Raw genomic sequence first — 21235 nt, forward strand, 5'->3', positions numbered from 1 at the left:
CATCATGTTGCCCAGGCTGGTCTTGAACGCCTGAGCTCAAGCAATCTATTTGCCTTGGCCTCCCAAAATGCTGGGATTACAGGTGTGAGCCACCACGGCCGGCCTTCTCATTTGTTTTTTTTAATAAGAAAGCTATCTCTTCTTCCCTACCCAACTAGGGTATTCTTTTCCCTTTTGTCACTTTGCTCATGTCCTATATTCCTTCAACTTCATTAATGAATCCATTTAGAAGCAGTGAAAAAGGCGAGTCAGAAAGCTAAGAAGAAATACATACAGGAATACTCAGAGCGATCTGAGTATTTTCTTTAAGTTTGTTAGCTCTTTGGAGCTTTGAAACTGGAAAGACCCAGGGAGTGGTGTAAAGAAAGAGACTGAGCAGTAAGAAACAGGAGCAGTGAGCTAAGGGAGATGGAGTAGTGGGGACAAATTCTGGCACATTCTGTCCACACTGGGTAGACAGAGGAGGGAGGATGGAGCACCCACAGTGGGGGGATGTTGGTGACAGCATTTTCCCACCAACCAGTGTAACAAGTGGCTGATCTGGGGGAAAGATGGCTTTAACAAATGAGAGAATGTGTTTATTATTTGATGTAGGTGGGTTATTTGCTTCATTTTTCAAATCAGTATATATAATCAAGAATATTCAGTATGTTTGAATAGACAGAGCTGGAACTCTTTCATTAACATCTCTGGCACCTTTAGTTTTAGCCCTGAGCATTTTTTCTTAAAATTAAACATTACCAAATGCCTTAGTTTATTCCATTTATTAAATTTATATTCTTATTTGTTATTCATATCAGCTTCCAATCAGAAGACTATACAACCTCCTAGGGTAAGTTAATGTTTATTAAATGAATTGTGAATGATCATTTGAGGGATTAGACTGAGGAAATTGGTAATTGAGATACTTTGCTATCTGTTTAGTGTCACATCAAATTAAGAGAAGTTTGAAGTCATTGCATGACCTCTGCATGAATGGGCCCAGTTCTATTTTAAAACCTGTGTTTGGTCATTTTAGTATCAATGGGATGGAATACATGATTTCTTAAGATTGTACTGACTTCTCACACCCAGAACTGCAAAGTAGGAATAATGGCTATATTATCTCTGCAATCAGAAGGAAGCTGATTCCAATATATCACCTTACCTGTTGGATTCATTGGATGTACATACACAGAATGACAATTTCAGGCTTAAAAATGAGGAGAAATTCATACTAAATTGACATCATTAAAAATGATAATTATAAAAGTAAATGTAAATATTGCTGAAAACATCTGTTTGGAGTTACGATTCGATCCCCTCCCATACAAATGTTTTACACATTTTTTCCCTTAAAACTGTGCTTAAGGTTTCATTGTACCTTAGATATGTTATTAAGCCATCTGAGAAAATTCCAAGAAAGGAGTAATTTTAGGAGGGCATAAATGAAGAGAAAAGCATGTTTAAAAACATAGACTTATCACGGTGACAGGCCCAACGGCTATTTTGTGGAGATAAGCTCTGGAAAGGATTATATTGTACTTAGCTTCCTTTTATGGAGTGATGATAGATTTATCTGGAATGCCAAAGAGAGTCTTCTGTCTGTGGCCAGAGGTAGAGATCACATACGCTTCTAAGTCTGACAAGCCTCCGTGTGCCTAAAGGGCAGGCAGGGCGGCTATGTGTGTCTACCACAGGCGTATATTCTAGAAGAATTGGTGCCATAGCTACGTTGGTCACAAAAGGCCAGCAACTTAACCGGACCTGTAAATCCTAACACATTTTCTTTCCTGGTTACTGAGCGCAATTTGCAATACTTAAAGATGATTCTGTTTTGCTTCCACCTTTTCACTGTATTATTTATTCTGTTGTTGCTATTTATGCTTGCACTTTAATATTTTTAGAAGTTAGAATTTCTTGAGCTGAGAGTGGTGAAGTGGGAAATTCTGTTGAGAAAAATAATATTAAGAGAATAATACAATTATTATTAAACTATTAACCAGACTTGGCAAGCTTTGCTTTAACATTTATAGCCTTATTTCATGTTGGTTTTTTTTTTTTTTTTGACTATAGGATTTACTGCTTACTACATAGTTTAAATATTAGCATATATAAGTTTTACTATAAAAGGACATCACATAAATTATATTTTTATGTAAATATATTTTAAATATTTTTCAGAAAGCTGTAGAGGAACCCCTTAATGGTATGTGGTTATTTCACTCTTAATCCCTTACCAGATCATAATTTGAACTGGCCTGCAAAACAGTAGAATGCCCCGTCTATGCCTTAGGAAGAATATAGGGTTTTTTCCCTCTTTTCCTCTTGCCTTGGCATCTCTCCTCTTGATTATTCATCAAGAATTATTGGCTGGGCACGGTGGCTCACACCTGTAATCCCAGCACCTTGGGAGGCCGAGGCGGACAGATCACGAGGTCAAGAGATTGAGACCATCCTGGCCAACATGTTGAAACCCTGTCTCTACTGAAAATACAAAAATTAGCTGGGCGTGGTGGCGCGCGCCTGTAGTCCCAGCTACTCAGGAGGCTGAGGCAGGAGAATTGCTTGAACCCAGAATGTGGAGGTTGCAGTGAGTCGAGATCGTGCCACTGCACTCCAGCCTGGCGACAGAGCAAGACTCCGTCTCAAAAAAAAAAAAAAGAATTATGAGTATTTTATAATATTCTCACCTCTGGGAAAAATGCACTATTCTGTGTCTAAGTAGTTGCTTACCTTAGCCAAGTGCTATATGGGCAAGGAGATCGTTGCCTTTTGGTACTGGCTGAGATGAAGCATGACATCCCCTAGTAGAGAAGGATCCCAATTACTTCCAATTTCTGATTTACACGTTTTAGAAAGACACACGCTGTTGCCACAGAGTGAGACCAAAACATCTCATTTCCTTTCTTTGTAAACCTAGATCTGATTTCCCTGCTAAGTCTGTTTCCTTTGTGAATGCTGTGGGTATGATCCACAAAAAGGCAACATAATAAAATGATAGCTTTACAATTAATTTGGCTGTAGAGTTGTAGACTAGTTAGCATATCATGGCATATTTGTTGATTTAGAAATGATTTCCAATTGTGGAACCTTACTAACTGCCTGCTTGGCTTGTTACTAATCCCTAGCATTCAAAGAATCAAAAGGAATGATGAATGATGGTAAGTATAAAGTGCACTTAATAATTGTAGATCAGTTAAAACACGGACATTGAAAAACAAAAAAGCTTCTTGAAAATGTGGCTCTTTTTTAGTAAAAGGGACACTGTCAGATAATAAAGGTTCACATTTCTTGATGTATACAACTTAAAACTACTTCACTAAAAATTGCAAAACTACTACTATAAAAGCTGTAGGGTGTCACGAATCAGACTCCAGTCATATGGCTCTCAGCAAAGAGAAATTACCACTTTTTGTAAAACGTTTTTCAGATTCAGTGTCTGGTGACTGTAAAATGCCTTTTATAAGGCACGTAAATAATCTGGCACAGATCTTTATCATTTTGACAAAGTTTCTTTTTTGCTTGTGTTGGTGATTTTGTTGCATTTAACCCATGAGGACTTAACATCTCTGCTTTTCCAATCAGGAGCTTGGTTCTAACCTTTTGGGAGATGATTAAAGAGCGAGAGAGAGAGAAAGAGAGATGTTTTGTCCTCAGTTTTTGCTGCTGCTGCTGCTTTTTTTTTTTTTAAGGACTCTGGGCTAATAACTTCTAATCTTTACAGAATATTTCAAAGACATATATTTGTTCTTAAAGATTAATACGTTTGAGATATTGAGTGCTACAAGCATTCATTTTGGTTTTACCTTAACATATTATGATTCCTCAGTTTTGTTGGCATTTAGTAACTATGTTTACGTTTTTATCTTACCAAAAAATCTTCTTGCCTTTGATATTTATAATCACTCCTTGGTCATGTAAATAGTTTGCTTTATATTTTACTGTTTTAAAGTCTGTGACCTTACCTGCCCACTTCTGTAGCAAAGTGCAGCATTTAACTCAGGAAGCTATATTCCCCCAAGTACCGTTAATATTCGCATAAGATTAAAAACACTTCATGCATTGGTGAACAAAGTTTAAAACCATGTATATTCAAAATGGAGTCACAGAATGATCCTACTTTTGTACGTTTGTGTCACAGCCTTTAAAAGCATGTTTTGTTATGTAAGCCATTACCCTCCTAAAAAAGACTTCAAGGAATAAATTCACAGGAATAAACTAAAAGACATTAAAAAAACAAAAAACAACTGGTACCAGAAATTGTGGCATGGTTTGTTCCAGTAACTGTGGCATGGCATGGTTTGTTCCAGGAATTGTGGCATGGTTTGTCCATGTTTACATTCTGATGTCCTTTTTTTTTTTTTTTTTTTTAATTTCTATGTCCTTTCCTTTTCCTTGGTAGTGTCATTGTTCTGTAGTCGTATGAAGAAACTAAACTTTTCTCCATTTTCAGGAAAGCAATCTAAGAATCTTGAGCGCCCCTTCTTTTGTTAATTTCTCTTAAGATGTGACTTTTTTAAACTACTGCATCAGGAAATATTGTAAATCAGTTTTGCCTTGAATATTTGTGATGAAATCTACGATGATCTTCAAGATTCCCTTAATTTTGCTAATATTCACCTGATCAGCATTTGTTTTTAAAATGTCTGTCTGATGGGTCCTTCCCACTGACAGCTGCTCATTGCTCACAGTGTGTCTGCCTTGTCAATGAATGAGGTTCAAGGTGCTTCCTAGGGATCAGAGTCAGGACCGTTCTTCTCTTTCATCTACAGCTGATCAGATGTTTATTTTACTTACATTAAATGAATGGTGGAGATCCAAAGTGAATATTATAGAATATTATTCTAGGATCAATGTCTTTTGCTTTGAAAAATCAACATCTCTTGGCTTTTCCTCAGCCAACCGAGCAAACAGAGATAATCAGACTGTGTTGACTTTTTACTTTGATTTGGCATTGGCCTTTTTCTTACTGAAATTAAAAAGGCTATGATTCGCCTGGTTTCTGTCTCTGACCTTTGCAGATGTATTTTCTTAATTTTTAGATACTATATATCTGAAACTATTTTTTAATGCATCAACTTTTTAATGGATAGAAAATAGACACGAATAGTGATTATATGTTCATTTTTCAATTTTCCAGAATAACTGAAGTGAAGTGATGGACTCCAATTTGGAGAGTAGTAAGACGTGAAAGGAATACACTTGTGTTTAAGCACCATGGCCTTGATGATTCACTGTTGGGGAGAAGAAACAAGAAAAGTAACTGGTTGTCACCTATGAGACCCTTATGTGATTGTTTGTTAAGTTTTTATTCAAAGCAGCTGTAATTTAGTTAATAAAATAATTATGATCTTTGTTGTTTGCCCAATTGAGATCCAGTTTTTTGTTGTTATTTTTCATCAATTAGGGGCAAAAGTAAAATGGACAATTTCCAAGAATGATGCCTTTCAGATCCTAGGGCCTCTGGTCTCTAGGTAACCAGTTTAAATTGGTTCAGGGTGATAACTACTTAGCACTGCCCTGGTGATTACCCAGAGATCGCTATGAAAACCAGTGGCTTCCATCAAACCTTTGCCAACTCAGGTTCACAGCAGCTTTGGGCAGTTATGGCAGTATGGCATTAGCTGAGATGTGTCTGCCACTTCTGGGTCAAGGGAATAATAAATTAAGTACAGGCAGGAATTTGGTTGGGAGCATCTTGTATGCTATCTCTGTATGACGTGATATTGACGGAGATAGTGGTCCTCATTCTTGGGGGTTGCCATTCCCGCATTTCCCCTTCCACAAACAGTGTAACAGGTCCTTCCCAGATTTAGGGTACTTTTATTGATGGATATGTTTTCCTTTTATTCACATAACCCCTTGAAACTCTGTCTTGTCCTCCTGTTAACTTGCTTCTGCTGTACAAGATGTAGCACCTTTTCTCCTCTTTGAACATGGTCTAGTGACACGGTAGCACCAGTTGCAGGAAGGAGCCAGACGTGTTCTCAGAGCACTTTGTTCACACTTTTCAGCAAAAATAGCTATGGTTGTAACATATGTATTCCCTTCCTCTGATTTGAAGGCAAAAATCTACAGTGTTTCTTCACTTCTTTTCTGATCTGGGGCATGAAAAAGCAAGATTGAAATTTGAACTTTGAGTCTCCTGCATGGCAACAAAATGTGTGTCACCATCAGGCCAATGGGCCAGCCCTTGAATGGGGGTTTATTACTGTTGTATCTATGTTGCATGATAAACATTCATCACCTTCCTCCTGTAGTCCTGCCTCGTACTCCCCTTCCCCTATGATTGAAAAGTAAACAAAACCCACATTTCCTATCCTGGTTAGAAGAAAATTAACGTTCTGACAGTTGTGATCGCCTGGAGTACTTTTAGACTTTTAGCACTTGTTTTTTTACCTGTTTGTGGGTGTGTGTTTGTATGTGCATATGTATGAGAAAGGCACATGCATCTTCTGTATGGACAAAGATGGGGTACCTACAGGAGAGCAAAGGTTAATTTTGTGCTTTTAGTAAAAACATTTAAATACAAAGTTCTTTATTGGGTGGAATTATATTTGATGCAAATATTTGATCACTTAAAACTTTTAAAACTTCTAGGTAATTCGCCACGCTTTTTGACTGCTTACCAATACCCTGTAAAAATACGTAATTCTTCCTGTTTGTGTAATGAGATATTCATATTTGTAGTTGCATTAATAATAGTTATTTCTTAGTCCATCAGATGTTCCCGTGTGCCTCTTTTATGCCAAATTAATTGTCATATTTCATGTTGGGACCAAGTAGTTTGCCGATGGCAAACCTAAATTTATGACCTGCTGAAGCCTCTCAGAAAACTGAACATACTAGCAAGACAGCTCTTCTTGAAAAAAAAAATATATATACGCAAATATATACATATATCTATACACACATGCATATTATTCCCTGATTGTGTAGCTGTCCAAAATAATAACATATATAGAGGGAGCTGTGTTCCTTTATACAAATCCAATGGCTCCTGCAGCACTTTTTCCTTCTGAAAATATTTACACTTTGCTAACACAGTTTGTTACTTTAAAAATCAGTTTTGATGAAACGAGGGAAAAGCAGATGGACTTGAAAAACATCCAAACTCCTATTAGGAAAGGTATGAAAATCTTTATAGTAAAATTTTTTATAAACTAAAGTTGTACCTTTTAATATGTGGTAAACTCTCATTTATTTGGGGTTCATTCTTGGATCTCATCCATCCATTGTGTTCTCTTTAATGCTGCCTGCCTTTTGAGGCATTCACTGCCCTAGACAATGCCACCAGAGGTAGTGGGGGAAATGCCAGATGAAACCAACTCTTGCTCTAACTAGTTGTCAGCTTCTCTGGATAAGGGACCACAGCAGCAGGAGTCCTCCTGCTTGGGCATCATTGGGCCAGTTCCTTCTCTTTAAATCAGATTTGTAATGGCTCCCAAATTCCATCGCATCACATTTAAATTGCAGACAATGTTTTGCACATTATGTATCTGTTTTGTCCCATAGAATGCTTTTTACTCCCTGATCCCAGTTTCTGCTGTCGACTCTTCCATTCAGTTTTATTTATTGTCTGTTCTCATAGTGACACCATTTGTCCTTTTCTGCAACAACCTTTCCAGCTGCTTTTGCCAAATTCTATTTGTCTTCTCCTTCAAAACATTCTCCTCCAGCCCTGCAGCCCCTTCCCCCAGCTCTCCTTTGCAGTCTTTCTCCATCTGTGTAGCTGCTCTTTTGTCTCTTAACTTACCATTCCTACAGTACTTTATGCATCTTTGCTTAGTTCTATTAGTTTTTTGGTCTTGCTCCTCTCCCTTGATTTTAAAAGTCCTTCTATAGCTAGAGCTTTTCTTCCATTCTCTCTTCCTGCAGTGTTTTGCATACATCAGAAGCTAGATACATAGTTAAATGATTGAGAGTTGGCTGTATTTAGATTTATCACTTTTTAATAGGATGAGCTTGAGAGTTTTCTTGTCTTTTTTTTTTTTTTTTTTTTTTGACAAATTTCACATGCTCTAAAAACCTTCAAAGGTGATTATTTTTCTCCTGGAAACTCCAGGTCCATTCTGTTTAAATCCCTAAGAATATCAGAATTAAAATAACGGGCTATCCTGTAATTGGAAATATTTCTTTTTTCCGGATGCTATAGTCAATTTAGTAAGTAACCACCAAATTGTTATTTGCACTAACAAAGCTCAAAACACGATAAGTTTACTCCTCCATCTCAATAATAAAAATTAAGCTGTAATCAACCTTCTAGGTTTCTCTTGTCGTAAAATGGTATTCAAAAAGGGGGATCTGTGGTGTGTGTGGAAACACATACTCCTTAATTTACCTGTTGTTGGAAGCTGGAGAAATGATTGTCGGGCAACTGTTTATCTTTTATTGTATTTTATTTGGTTGAGGGATTTTTTATAAACAGTTTTACTTGTGTCATATTTTAAAATTACTAACTGCCATCACCTGCTGGGGGTCCTTTGTTAAGTCATTTTCAGTGACTAATAGGGATAATCCAGGTAACTTTGAAGAGATGAGCAGTGAGTGACCAGGAGGTTTTTCTGCCTTTAACTTTGACAGTTCTTAATTATGATCATTGAAAACCAGCTTTCTCATAAATTTCTCTTTTTGAGAAAAAGAAAGCATTTGTACTAAGCTCCTCTGTAAGACAACATCTTAAATCTTAAAAGTGTTGTTACCATGGCTGGTGAGAGAAGAAAACATTTGGTTGTTATTAAATGGAGCATTATTTACAAAAAGCCATTGTTGACAATTAGATCCCACATCGTATAAATATCTATTAACCATTCTAAATAAAGAGAACTCCAGTGTTGCTATGTGCAAGATCCTCTCTTGAGAGCGTTTTTGCATAGCAATTAAAGGTGTGCTATTTGTCAGTAGCCATTTTTTTGCAGTGATTTGAAGACCAAAGTTGTTTAACAGCTGTGTTACCGTTAAAGGTTTTTTTTTTATATGTATTAAATCAATTTATCACTGTTTGAAGCTTTGAATATCTGCAATCTTTGCCAAGGTACTTTTTTATTTAAAAAAAACATAACTTTGTAAATATTACCCTGTAATATTATATATACTTAATAAAACATTTTAAGCTATTTTGTTGGGCTATTTCTATTGCTGCTACAGCAGACCACAAGCACATTTCTGAAAATTTTAATTTATTAATGTATTTTTAAGTTGCTTATATTCTAGGTAACAATGTAAAGAATGATTTGAAATATTAATTATGAATTTTTTGAGTATAATATCCAATAAGCTTTTAATTAGAGCAGAGTTTTAATTAAAAGTTTTAAACCAGTCCAATGTGTTTCATAATTATTTTTTAATTTTCTCCATGGTGCAGTGAAAACATCACATGAGAAAGCAGGAGACCTGGGTGCTAGTTCTGGCTCCACTACCAGCTAGCAGAGGACCTGGGAAAGCTACTTCCCTGGATCTCAGTGTCCGTCTCTACCTGTAGAATGAGATAAGTCTCTTCAAGACTGAAATGTATGGTTCTCCATTTTAATTATCAGTTAGGACTATTTTGATTACAAGTGAAAGAACACTTAAATGTAAGAAAAATGGGATCTACTGGCTAACGTAACCTGAAAATTCAGACATGCAACTGGATCCTGGGCCTCCGAAAAGTGTGATAAGGACACAGTGTCTTGCCAGCTCTCAGCTTTACTGTCCTTCATGTGGCTTTACTCTCCCAGGTTTCCTGTGATGGCAAATGGCCAGCAGCAGTCCCAAACCCATTTTCTCCCAGGTTCAGGGAGAGTAGAGGGGTGAAAAAGAGCACATCTCTCTCTCTCTTAATAGTCCTGTCCACCCTGGGTTGCACCTGACCTCAGTGCTCTGACTGAGTCATGTGCCATGCCTCCTTCAGTCACTGAGGCCAAGCGTCTCTGGTGCTCTGATCAGGCCTGGCTGACTCCTGAGTCTAGACCGGAGTGGAGGTTCTGGGCTCCATCGGAGCACATGTACCTGGCTGGAGGTGCCAGGCGGAGGGGAAGTTCACCTGAAGCAAACTCTGGGGGTCTTTCCAGATGATGAGATTTGATTTGAGGCACAGTATTCCTAGTCAACGCTTCATTCCTTCAGGTCTGTACTCTATGATTCTACATTATATGTGTGATTGTAGACCATTTGAACAGAAAGTAATATTTGGCAGCAAAATACCGTCTCATTCCTTACCTCATAGGCAATTTAAATTTTATGCACTTATGAGAACTTTTCACTCTCAGCAGGGGTAACTAATGGAGTTCAGAAAGCATGTAATGGCCTGCCTCCTGCACTGAAAGCTGCTCTGTGCAGCACAGAACTGTACTCAACTTGATTGAACTCCCACGGAGGGGTAGGCTTCCAAACGCAACTGAATTTCATTTTGGTGCAGCACCTGTCCACCTCAAGGCCTTAGCTTTGATAGCTTTAGAAAATAATGGATACGGTAACACTATGCAGGTAAGACATGATTTTACCAGTGGCTCAGAGATTTAAGCACAATTGGCAGTGTTTGGTGTTAGAAGTAATCTTTATTTTTTGTAAGCTTCACACTAAGTACCCATTCACCAAATCAGAGGGAAATGAAGTATTTACTCCTAAGTTAGGGATAATTGGCCTGGTTATTTTATGTATCTATGACTACATAGAACAGTGGGCTAATGATTAGAACTCTATGTACTTAGCAAGTATTTATTTAATCACTTGAATAGCAGGCAGCAACTTTGCAGCTCTGATGATAGCCAGTTGTGAAAGACTAGGCATATTTTCCAAATCTGGATGATGAGAAATGCTTGGTAAGAAGTCCAGTTTGGAGAGAAGTGATTTGTAAATCTAAAGACAGCAGTCTTACGTCAGTTTTGAAGCCAGACTGCAAGACTGTTACCATTGCTCACTTAATGGACAGGCTTTCTGGAAGCCTCTACTGAAAATAATCTTATCTGATCGTAGGCCTCCCCTAATAAAAAGCAAAACTATAACGTTGCTTCCTACTTTTCTCTGGGTTGCCTAAGAAATTCTTCAAGATTAAACTAACAGCCTGTAAGTGGTTTGACTTTCTAAACAAATGGATTATTTGAAAAATTTAAACGTATTGTTTATAACACAAGCTGGACACTGTCTCACTGCCTCACCCAGCACTTAGGGAGGCTGAGGCAGCTGGATTGCTTGAGGCCAGGAATTTGGGACCAGCCTGGGCAACATGGCAAAATCCTGTCTCTACAAAAAATACAAGAGATAGCTGGGGTGCTGGTGGGCACCTGTAGTCTCAGTTACTTGAGAGGCTGAGGTGGAAGGATCGCTTGAGCCCTGGATAGAGGCTGCAGGAAGCCATGATTACGCCACTGCACCCCAGGCTGGGAGACAGAGCGAGACCCTGTCTCAAAAAATAATAATAATAATTAAAATAACAAAGCATGGAATATGTCTTTCGTGGAGCTCTCTAATTTTTACTCATTCTTGTTAAAAATACTGTTTGTGGAGGGCATTGTAGTTAAGCTGCACTGTGGGCAGAATGAACCCCTGTGTCTCTACCAATCATCATGTATGTCACAGATTCTGTGGGGAAATATGTCTCTGGCATGTTAACTGGGAACAACTAGACCCTTTGCTCTCCCTACCATTGCAGCCTCCTCCCCCAGCAGTTGTAGGACTAGCGACCCCACCATATGGGATGAGAGCCCTGTGTCGGCTGCCTTCAGCCCCTGCCTCCCAGGCAGCTCATTCTAGGAATGCTCCTTATACTCTGGAGAGTTTTCATCCACAGCTCAACCTAATGTTTTTGGAATGTGATGTTTATAAGTGTCACTTGGGCAAGTTGTATATATTTGGTAACCCGAATAAACCTTTGTTTATTGCAATACTATCAAGTATTCACTTCTCACAGTTGAATTGGTTAGGTACATATCCTAGATTTTTAAATTTGATTATCATGGATTCAGTAGAGCCCATGTCTCTTCCCATCTTTAGCTGTATGCCTAGCTATCAATGGGAATTGTCTGCTAACAACTATTACTACATGGAACAGAAAAGATGACCATGGATCTTGTGCGAGAATGTTTGAAAGCATCCACAAAAATCAGTTTTTCTCATTTCTGCTCAAGGAAAGTTGTCAGAAAATTATGGAACCTTTCTGCTTTAAGCTGATGATGATAGAAGATGGGGCATTTATTAATTGCCTAAAAGAATGATCCTTGAAGTTATACCAAAAATTTTGTTTTTAGTTTCTTTCAAAAACACTATAGTAAAATTAATTTTTTTTTTTTTTTTTTTTTGACAAAGTCTCGCGCTTGTCCCCCAGGCTGGAGTGCAATGGCAGGATCTCAGCTCACTGCAACCTCTGCCTCCCAGGTTCAAGAGATTCTCCTGCCTCAGCCTCCTGAGTAGGTGGGATCACAGGTGCCCGCCACCACCCCCGGTTAATTTTTGCATTTTTAGTAGAGACATGGTTTCACCATGTTGGCCAGGCTGGTCTCGAACTCCTGACCTCAGGTGATCCCCCTGCCTGGGCCTTCCAAAGTGCTGGGATTACAGGCGTAAGCCACCACACCCAGCCAAGTAAAATTAAATATTCTTGTATTATTTTTATGTCTCTGGAAAGATATTAAATTCGTTCCCCTGGAAAAAGCTTCGCTGAAGGAAGGGCTTGGCTGGACTAGTTTCCCATAGCTCATCCTTGGGCCTTGTGGGCAGAATCGTTTTTCTTTATTGTGTGGATAGATCAGACTCAGTACAGAGACCAACAGGCTCTCCGCCTTCTCCTAAGAAGCAACTGGGATTCTCCAGAGTAGTCATAAGGTGACAGAAAGGCCCCAGAACAGATGTTTCGTGTGTGCCAGAGCCTCCAGGGAGGCCACTCCGTTGCTGTAACAGTGCTAATGAGGCCAGGTTGCCAGTGGGTCCTCACCTGAGCCAGTTATTTATTTAGATGACTCCATCTTGTTCTTCAAGGCTTTAAAGTGCCCTGTTTGGGCCAGGTGTCTTCACACTGAGAAAAGCGGCGTTCCACGGTCACAGCCAGGTGAGTGCACTCGGCCATCGGCATGGGCATCCAAGGAGAGCAGGGCCGTGGAGGGTAAAATGCTGTCTGCGAAACCTCGCCTCTAACTGCCTTGCTCAAAGCAACCCGCCACAGAGGCCGAGAGTGTCACTTACTCATATAAAGAACAGTTCTTTCTCCCCCACCCCTGAGAAGCAAATCCACCATAATAATTTTCACTATAGGAAATTTTTTTTTTTTTTTTCCCAAGATGGAGTCTCGCTGTGTCGCCCTGGCTGGAGTGAGTGGCGCAATCTCGGCTCACTGCAAGCTCCGCCTCCCGGGTTCACGCCATTCTCCTGCCTCAGCCTCCCGAGTAACTGGGAATACAGGCGCCCGCCACCTCGCCCGGCTAATTTTTTGTATTTTTTTTTTTTTTTAGTAGAGACGGGGTTTCACCGTGTTAGCCAGGATGGTCTCGATCTCCTGACCTCGTGATCCACCCGCCTCAGCCTCCCAAAGTGCTGGGATTACAGGCGTGAGCCACCGCGCCCGTAACCGAAAAAAGTTTTTAAATCAAAAACGAAACGAAATTCCCGATTCAACACATTCTGAGGGCTGTCCAAATCAGCCTGGCAGTGACACCAGCACTGGTGGAAACCACATTTTATGAGTCTGACTTCACTCATCCTCCTGGGCATTTTTTATTCTTCAAACTGGAGATAAAAATAAGGGTTAGTCTCTCAAGGTTAGGAGGAGGAGAACAGCATATGTTCTTCAAAAGACTCAATAAGATAATAGATTTTTTAAAAAGCTGTTGCTAGTGTAACTTACTTATCGTTTCAAAGGGCTTTTTTAAAATGAAATCTTTGCAAGCAATAGTAAAGAAATCCAGAACCCCCTGAGGTGATGGTTAGAGTCCTGTCAGGGATTTAAATCTAATTATTAGCCTGAAAGTAAAAAGGAGAAAGAACTAGCCAAGTGTCAGCCGGAAAACAATAATCGCCATGGTGGTGTTCAGCAGCCCAGTTATTAGTGCCTTCGAGGATAGTTCAGCACATTTATTCTTGCCCTTGAAAGCCACAGAAGTGTCGATGTTTTCTGATAATTGCTTCTTTTTCCATGGAGTAGAAGTGCTGCCTGTGCTCCTAGGTTTCATCTCTTCTGAGCACCTGATGAAAGACAGTGGCTGTTGGTGCAGGCACTTAGAAGAGAGGCAATGTGCACAGAGCTGAGTGCCCCAGCCTGCACTTCCCCACCTGTGTGACCTTGTGCACGTAACCTGACTTCTCTGTGCCTCAATGTCTTCATTTGTAAAATGGAGATTAAATGTGAAGATTAAATTAGAGAAAGCATGTCAGGTGGGTAGCATGGTGCCTGGCTCAATGTAAGCTCTCAATACATGTAAGCTGTTTGTCTTTTTCCTCTTATTATGCTTTGGCCAAGGTGAAAAAGCTTACCATGACACAGTCTAACAATGTACATAACATGCTGGAATATGTATTTTCCTATGCTTTATTGCCAAAGAAGCAAACAGAACACAAAATGACTGAAAATATAAAATAATATAACAAGTGCAGCTAAGTTGCAGGCATGTTCACTCCAAGCACAGTATTCACGTTAGGCCACCCTCTGGTTCCCTTAGTGAAAGCAGAGGACAGAAGGTGACATTTGGCATTGGGTAATCCTATTTGCCCTTTCCTGGAATGCAAAGAAGGTGGAAGGAAAGGAGCCCGCTCCTGTAGCACACGAAGAGGCTTTCGGACCCGGCGCCTCCTGCCAACATCACTCAGCTCATTCGTTTATTTATTCATGTCAGTGACAGATTCTCAAGACCTCTGAAAATATGTTAAGAGCAGGCTCTCCAATCACACCAGAAAGAATATGATTAGGAACTTAGAGCTGTCTTTAGGCTAATAACCAGAAGAAACCAAATCCAAGTATTTGGGAGTGAAGATGGATGTTGAAAATATGGAGGCCTAGTAAATATTATTTAGCAAATGGAAGTATTTCAGTCGGGGGTTTTGATAAGGCTTAGGTTTATACTGTAATCAGCCTGCTCTCTTCTCTAAAATGATTAGAGTCCTTGTTCCATCAGTCCTCCTGAGTGGCTGTGGAATGCAGAAAAGGCAGTTGGTTACATGCTGTGAATTGGAAGTGGCTTCTATTTACCTCTTCTCCACCTACTCATATGGCCACGGATGGTGCCCCGTTCAAGCAGGAATAGAACACCATGCAGGGCTAACTGGCCTAAGTCCTTCGAGTGGAGCACAGAAACTTGCTTTAAGAGAGCCTGATTAAAGGCCCCGAGTCCATTTGAAGGCATGGTTTTCTATTAAGCCTTTAATGCTTACAGCAGTATATATTTTCCATATAGAGGGAACCTAAACTGTCCTAATATGTAGGCATTTTAGCTCCTGACTCCCAACTTGGCCAGAGATGTGTGGTGAATCAATATGTCACATTCCATTAAAAGATGCTTCCCTGTTTATGTTTGTTTGGTGTTTAGAAATGCAATAACTATACTAGAGTTCTTTGTTAGGCTGTCGTCTGCCTCTGAGGGAACAGAAAGTGATGCAAAGAGCCAATCTCAACACCGTAATTATATCAGAAAGCGTATGCTTGTGTCCTTCATTAGGAACATTGCCATTCTATGCTACCAAATGAAGAGGATCTTATTGACACCTCCCTCTTGCTTCTGCCTCCAAACCAATCCCTGCTTCCTTCCACCCAAAAATAAAAGGACACTCTGAGTTATGGCATTATCAATGAATTTTCAGTGGGTAGGATGTTCTGAGCAGTGAAAACTATAAATAAATTGGTTCTACACTGGAATTAGCTGTGGAACCGGAAGGATAAACATGGGACAACTAATTGCAGCCGCCCGATTAACAAGAATGTTGTTCTAAGGAGAGGAAAAAGTCAACAGCATTAATGAAAATTAAGCAGTATCTGAGTGGTACTAGTAAATAAATAAATATATGTCTATGTTTAATTAAAAGCAAGACCCAATTATGTCTCACTTCTTACCGAGCTACTTAAATCGAGACAGTCTAATGTCAAATGAGAAAAATCAACTCAGGACACTGTCATCTGCATTTAATCAAGACTTCCGTGTCTCACACAAGCTTTTAAGATGAGTAACGGTAGGGGTGTAAGTAGGAGTCTCATGCAAACTTCCCATTGCCCTGCAGTGGACAGGTCTATAGATCTCCAGTTGGAGTATAGAAATCTTCTAGAAGAACTGTGACTGTAAAGCCACTTCTATAACTCTTACTCTGTGATTCTGATGAAAAGATACCATGTTGGGCTAACATAAGCAAAGCTTGTATCTAGAGCTATAGCTAAAAGTATCAGTGTGGTGTTATTTTTTTCTGACAATAAAAGCAATACATAAGTGCTCAGCAAAACGTTGACTTAAAATTTTGCTTCTTTTCAACTAAATTTGTTTAGTACACAGTAAATGTCAGGTGTGGAGAAGACAGATTGGGGGGCAGAGGTTGTTTCTACCTGCTTTGTCTAAACACCTTACCGCAGTCAATTTCCTTAGTTGTTTTGTGTCTACCCCCATTAACTAAAAACCCAAGGTGAGATAATCTTCCTTGCTGAGTTTAATGACAGTTCTCTCCTAGGTGAAGGGTATGGGGTAAGAGGCAGAAACCCCTCTCTCCAGAGGAATCTGAAGAGAGAGTGTGCTTTGATGACCCCAGGGGTGCAGGAAGGAACTGGGGCCCAAGCAGACAATGACTATGCCTGGCCTTGGAGTTGCATACTTGGCCCTTACTCTATCATTTCTTGTCTCACTTCCTCTCACTTGTCAGGAATATTGCCAGCATTGGTGAAAGAGACAAGTGAGATACCACATCAAATAAAGCCAAATCCTTGAAAGAAAGATGTGATGGTCCACAAATCAAAGTCATTTCTTATTTCACTAGTAATGATGCAAATGTCTTTCTTTTCTTTATCTCACAAGGTTTTTTTGTGTTTTTTTTTTTTTTTTTTTAATCTTTCATGAAAGGCTCATCATTTATGACTCTCTTACCCTGGAAATAACATTATCAGAAGCTATTTGTTGAGCATTTATTCTGTGCTGGGCACTATGCAAGGCCTAAGAATACAGTCAGGATCAGACACTGTCCCTCCAAGATGGGGGATATCAATTTAGTACATTTCTTACTTTCTCTGAACCTTGATCCCCTCATTTATTACACAGGACATTTTTGTAAATAGTGATACATACATTCTGGATTTTTTTTTTTTTTTTTTTTTTTCCTGAAACAGGGTACTGCTCTGTCACCAAGGCGGGGGTGCAATAGCATGATCATGACTCACTGCAGCCTTGATCTCCTGGGCTCAAGCAATCCTCCTGCCTCAGCCTCCCAAGTAGCTGGGACTACAGGCGTGCACCAGCGTACTGGCTAATTTTTTAAAAAGCATTTTGTGGAGACATAGAGACTGGGTCTTACTATGTAGCCCATGCTGGCCTCAAACTCCTGGGCTCTAACAATCCTCCTGCCTTGGCCTCCCAAACAGCTGGCATTACAGGTGTGAACCACCATGCCTGGCCCTGGAAATATTTTGAGGACTACATAAAATAATGTATATAAAAGAGCCTAGTGGAATATAACTAGGAGCTCAACAAATGTTAAACTTTTTTTTCCCCCAGTCATAAGCAGGAAAAGAAAAATATTAAATCCATACATTTCCCCATTTCTTAACAGTTTTTTTTTTTTTTTTAGGGTGGTGTTGGGAGAAACCTGAAACTTTTGATTAAAAAAAAAATAGCTACTTAGGATTAAATAGCAAATCGTATGTCAGAAATGACAGGACAAACAATTCTTTAAGCCAAGCTTTTTCTGTCAGGATACCTGCCAGAGGGGAGCAGACCCTTTGCTGGCAGTGAGAAAGGTGCTCACTTGAATCAAGCAACAGGCCAGTGAAAATTGGTGGAGAGCCATGGAAATGCCACTGCCAGGTCTGTCCCTCATGACCTGATAGGCACTTTGGACATGAGCGACTCCAGACCCTGGTGACAAAATAAGCAACAGACCCTTTTCCGGGTGGATCTCAGGTGAATTCTCCTCACAGCCAGAGGAAAACGAGTGTTTCCAATTCTTCCTCTCCCTTCCTCCACTTTTCCTTTGGCCTTACCTAGGTCCCCAGGCTTAGTAGTGAAGTCCCATCATTCAGTCAGTTCAAATCCCAACTAAACTCCAGAGATGGCTGGGAGGGGCTGAGTGTACTCTGTAGAGACAGAGGCCAAAAAGCACAGTGGATGAAGCATCGGGTGGTGGGGCGGGAAACACGGGCTCTCACCCCTTAGCTGTTGCTGATGAACTGCCCAGATAAGATGCTGTGGCTTCCTGCATCTCAGCTTATTTGTCTGTAAAATGAAGGACTTGGCCCAGATGCCTCAATGGCTCACCCAGCGTTACTTGCCTATCATCTCTCCCGGGAAGCTGGTCAGGTTTCCAGGGTTGCCTTTCTTCTCTAATCTCCACCCAGGCAAAGGCCAGAAAGTGACCTTCAGAAGAAGCCAACACCCCAGCTCCTGCCTCAGGGTGATATGAAGACCCCAGGAAGGAAATTATGCTGAGAAAAGGAGATCACACCTCTGTCCAGCCTGCACCATCCCCTTGGCATGCCCTGAAGACACGAGGCCTAAGTCAAGGTCAAAGACACAGCCCTCCTGGTTGTGAAGATTCCAAAGGCTCCCAGTTGCATAAGGAGGTTACCCAGAATGTCAGATTCAGAGCGATTCAGCAAGAACCCTTCAAAATTCAGTGTGCTGTGTGGAAGGTAAGAGGCAGACAGGTCACCGGCCGGTGGGTTTTATTTGGTGTGCACAAAGTTTTAAAAAATACATGTGCACCATTAAAAAGGAAAAAGAAGAAAAAGAAAAACAGCAAAAGCAGGACACTACATTTTTAAAAATCTGAATTTCCAGTTTCTGTTAAATAAAGAAGTAGAGGATCTGGCTACACTGGGCCCACATTACTCCCCTTCCCTAACGGTGAGCTGGAGTTGCACAGCTTCGGTCCTCTTTGGGTAGAGTGCATATGCTTCCCAATTCTCCAGGGCTCCTTCCACAGTTGCTACTTGAGCCTATATTTTAGTGTTTTGCTAGTAGTGGAGAAATATTTATCTGTGCTCATGAATCTACAAAATGTGAGAAAACAAAACATATACCCAGAGGACTGTGTGTTTTACCAGCAAGTGCAGAAAGTGCCTTTGTGGAAGCAAGGAATAGTGCTAATATTTACCATGCAAACCCCTGGCATGCACCACTCATTCTCATTACCTGCCTGGCTCTTAAGCGTATTTTATTTTGTAGCCTCTGCCTGGAAGACTTGGAGGATGGAAATCTGTAGATGGTCTGCAACTATTAATCCACCCATTTCCCGTTACATAGGTCATGGCAGAATTACCATGGCACCTACTTTGGCAAAAGTTCTGCTGTCTTTAGCCCTTACATGCTTAATCACCTGCAGTAAACTTAAAGACTCTTATCCATCAGTCTTCAAAGGGGTAGGAATTTGAGAGACTAACCTTTAGCTCTTTTGCTTGGAATACTAATAAACATGAATTTCTATGATGGTCTTCTCCATCTTTCATATACATGAGGGAATTCAGGCTCAGACAGATAAATGTCTTGCCCAAAGGGTAGAAGTGGAGTATTAGCTGGTCTAGAAAGAAGGTTGGGAAGGACACATTTCCTTGCTCCTTCACCTGGGCAAAGCAAGGTGCCCTTCCCCACACCCTCTTCTGTCCCCCAGCATGCATACAATATGCACACACACTAGCCCACTGGTTACAGGCTAGCTAGCTTCTCCCAGCCTCTCTCCAGGGAATCACCCTCATCTAGCAGATGTGGGCAGGAAGAGAAATCCACTGGTGCTTGCTGCCAGAGGAGATGGCCACTGCCAATTGAGGCTGATCATGAAGAGTGGGTTCGTGGAGTCCTCAGCAGAGCATTGGCTATTCATGGACAAGGACAGGTGAGAAGCCCTCCCCATTTTCTGCCTCTGGCCCTGTAGTGCTGCCTAGTTCCCATCAGGGAGGGGATGGGGAAGGAGTTAAATACTCATCCCAACTCAGAAGTGGAACTGAGACTGCTCTGCCAGGGCGTTAATATCATGGTGCATAGAGAGCATATAAGCATCCTAGAGGCCAGGCACGGTGGCTCACACCTGTAATCCCAGCACTTTGGGAGGCAGAGGTGGGAAGATCACCTAAGGTCGGGAGTTCAAGACCAGCCTGGCCAACGTGGAGAAACCCCATCTCTACCAAAAATACAAAAATTAGCAGGGCAAGGTAGTGCACGTCTGTAATCCCAGCTACTTGGGAGGTTGAGGCAGGAGAATTGCTTGAACTTGGGAGGTGGAGGTTGCAGTGAGCCAGGATCGCACCACTGCACTCCAGCCTGGGAGACAAAGCAAGATTCCATCTCAAAAAAAAAAAAAAATCCTAGAAAAAGAGCAAATGCACAGCATTGGCACTAGTGGTGCGAAAGCACAGCCCAGGATGCCTTTTCAGTCACAGTCACTCACTAAAGCTATTTGATGAGCACCTAGCATGGGCTAGGTACCTAGATCAACACACAGTTTCACCAACATCCCTGGCTAAGGTCACATGATCCACAGAGATGCTTGTTTGCTGAGCATGAGTCAGATCTGGAGAAAGTCCTGAGAAAGTCCCAAGGCTTCTGTGTCTGAAGTTCCAAGCCAGGATGGAAGCAGCCAGTTCACCTGCTATAGACTAAATGTTTGTGTCTTCCTCCCCTCAATTCATATGTAGAAATCCTAATCCTCATGGTACTTGGAGGTAGGGGCTTTGGGAATGACCGGGTTAGATTAAGTCATGAGGGTGAGGGTGGGGCCCTCATGATGGGATGAATGCCCTCATTAAAGAAATGGAAAAACATGAGATCTCTCTCTCCACCATGTGAGGATACAGCAAGAAGACGGCCCTCACTAGACACAGGATCTGCCAGCACTTTCATCTTGGGCTTCCCAGCCTCCACAGCTGTAAGAAATAAATGTTTGTGGTTTAAGCCACTCAGTCGATAGTATTTTGATATAGCAGCTTGAGCTGAGATATCACCTGTATCGATTCTTTGGCAATGAATTCAGCAAATGGTTGCTTTGTAGAACAATCAGTTAACTGCAGGGACCAGTCGTCAGACAGAGCTAAAAAGTCGCATGCTCAGGGAGCCTCACCCTGGTTCCGGGAAAATGTTAAGAAGAATAACAACTTAAGCTTCTACACATC

General features: G+C 40.8%; 1 protein-coding gene across 8 annotated transcripts in view; it reads left to right on the top strand.

Annotated features, from left to right (window-relative positions):
- Positions 1–9098, top strand: part of CD47 (CD47 molecule) — a 49430-nt gene extending 40332 nt beyond the window's left edge. For 4 of the 8 annotated variants that reach the window (XR_004437123.1, XM_033211371.1, XM_033211365.1 and 1 more), the window contains 4 exons: positions 801–832; positions 2164–2188; positions 3111–3143; positions 5123–9098. Coding sequence is in view for 6 of the 8 variants with exons in the window: in XM_033211371.1 (XP_033067262.1) it covers positions 801–832; positions 2164–2188; positions 3111–3143; positions 5123–5127 (95 nt within the window). In the remaining 2 variants the exon portion in view is untranslated. The remainder of the gene's footprint in view (positions 1–800; positions 833–2163; positions 2189–3110; positions 3144–5122) is intronic. The other 4 variants (XR_004437124.1, XM_033211368.1, XM_033211367.1 and 1 more) reach the window with 3 other exon arrangements.
- Positions 9099–21235: the final 12137 nt, after the last annotated feature.

Source organism: Trachypithecus francoisi, unplaced genomic scaffold, assembly GCF_009764315.1.
Source record: "Trachypithecus francoisi isolate TF-2019V2 unplaced genomic scaffold, Tfra_2.0 Lachesis_group0, whole genome shotgun sequence".
Classification (NCBI taxonomy): domain Eukaryota; kingdom Metazoa; phylum Chordata; class Mammalia; order Primates; family Cercopithecidae; genus Trachypithecus; species Trachypithecus francoisi.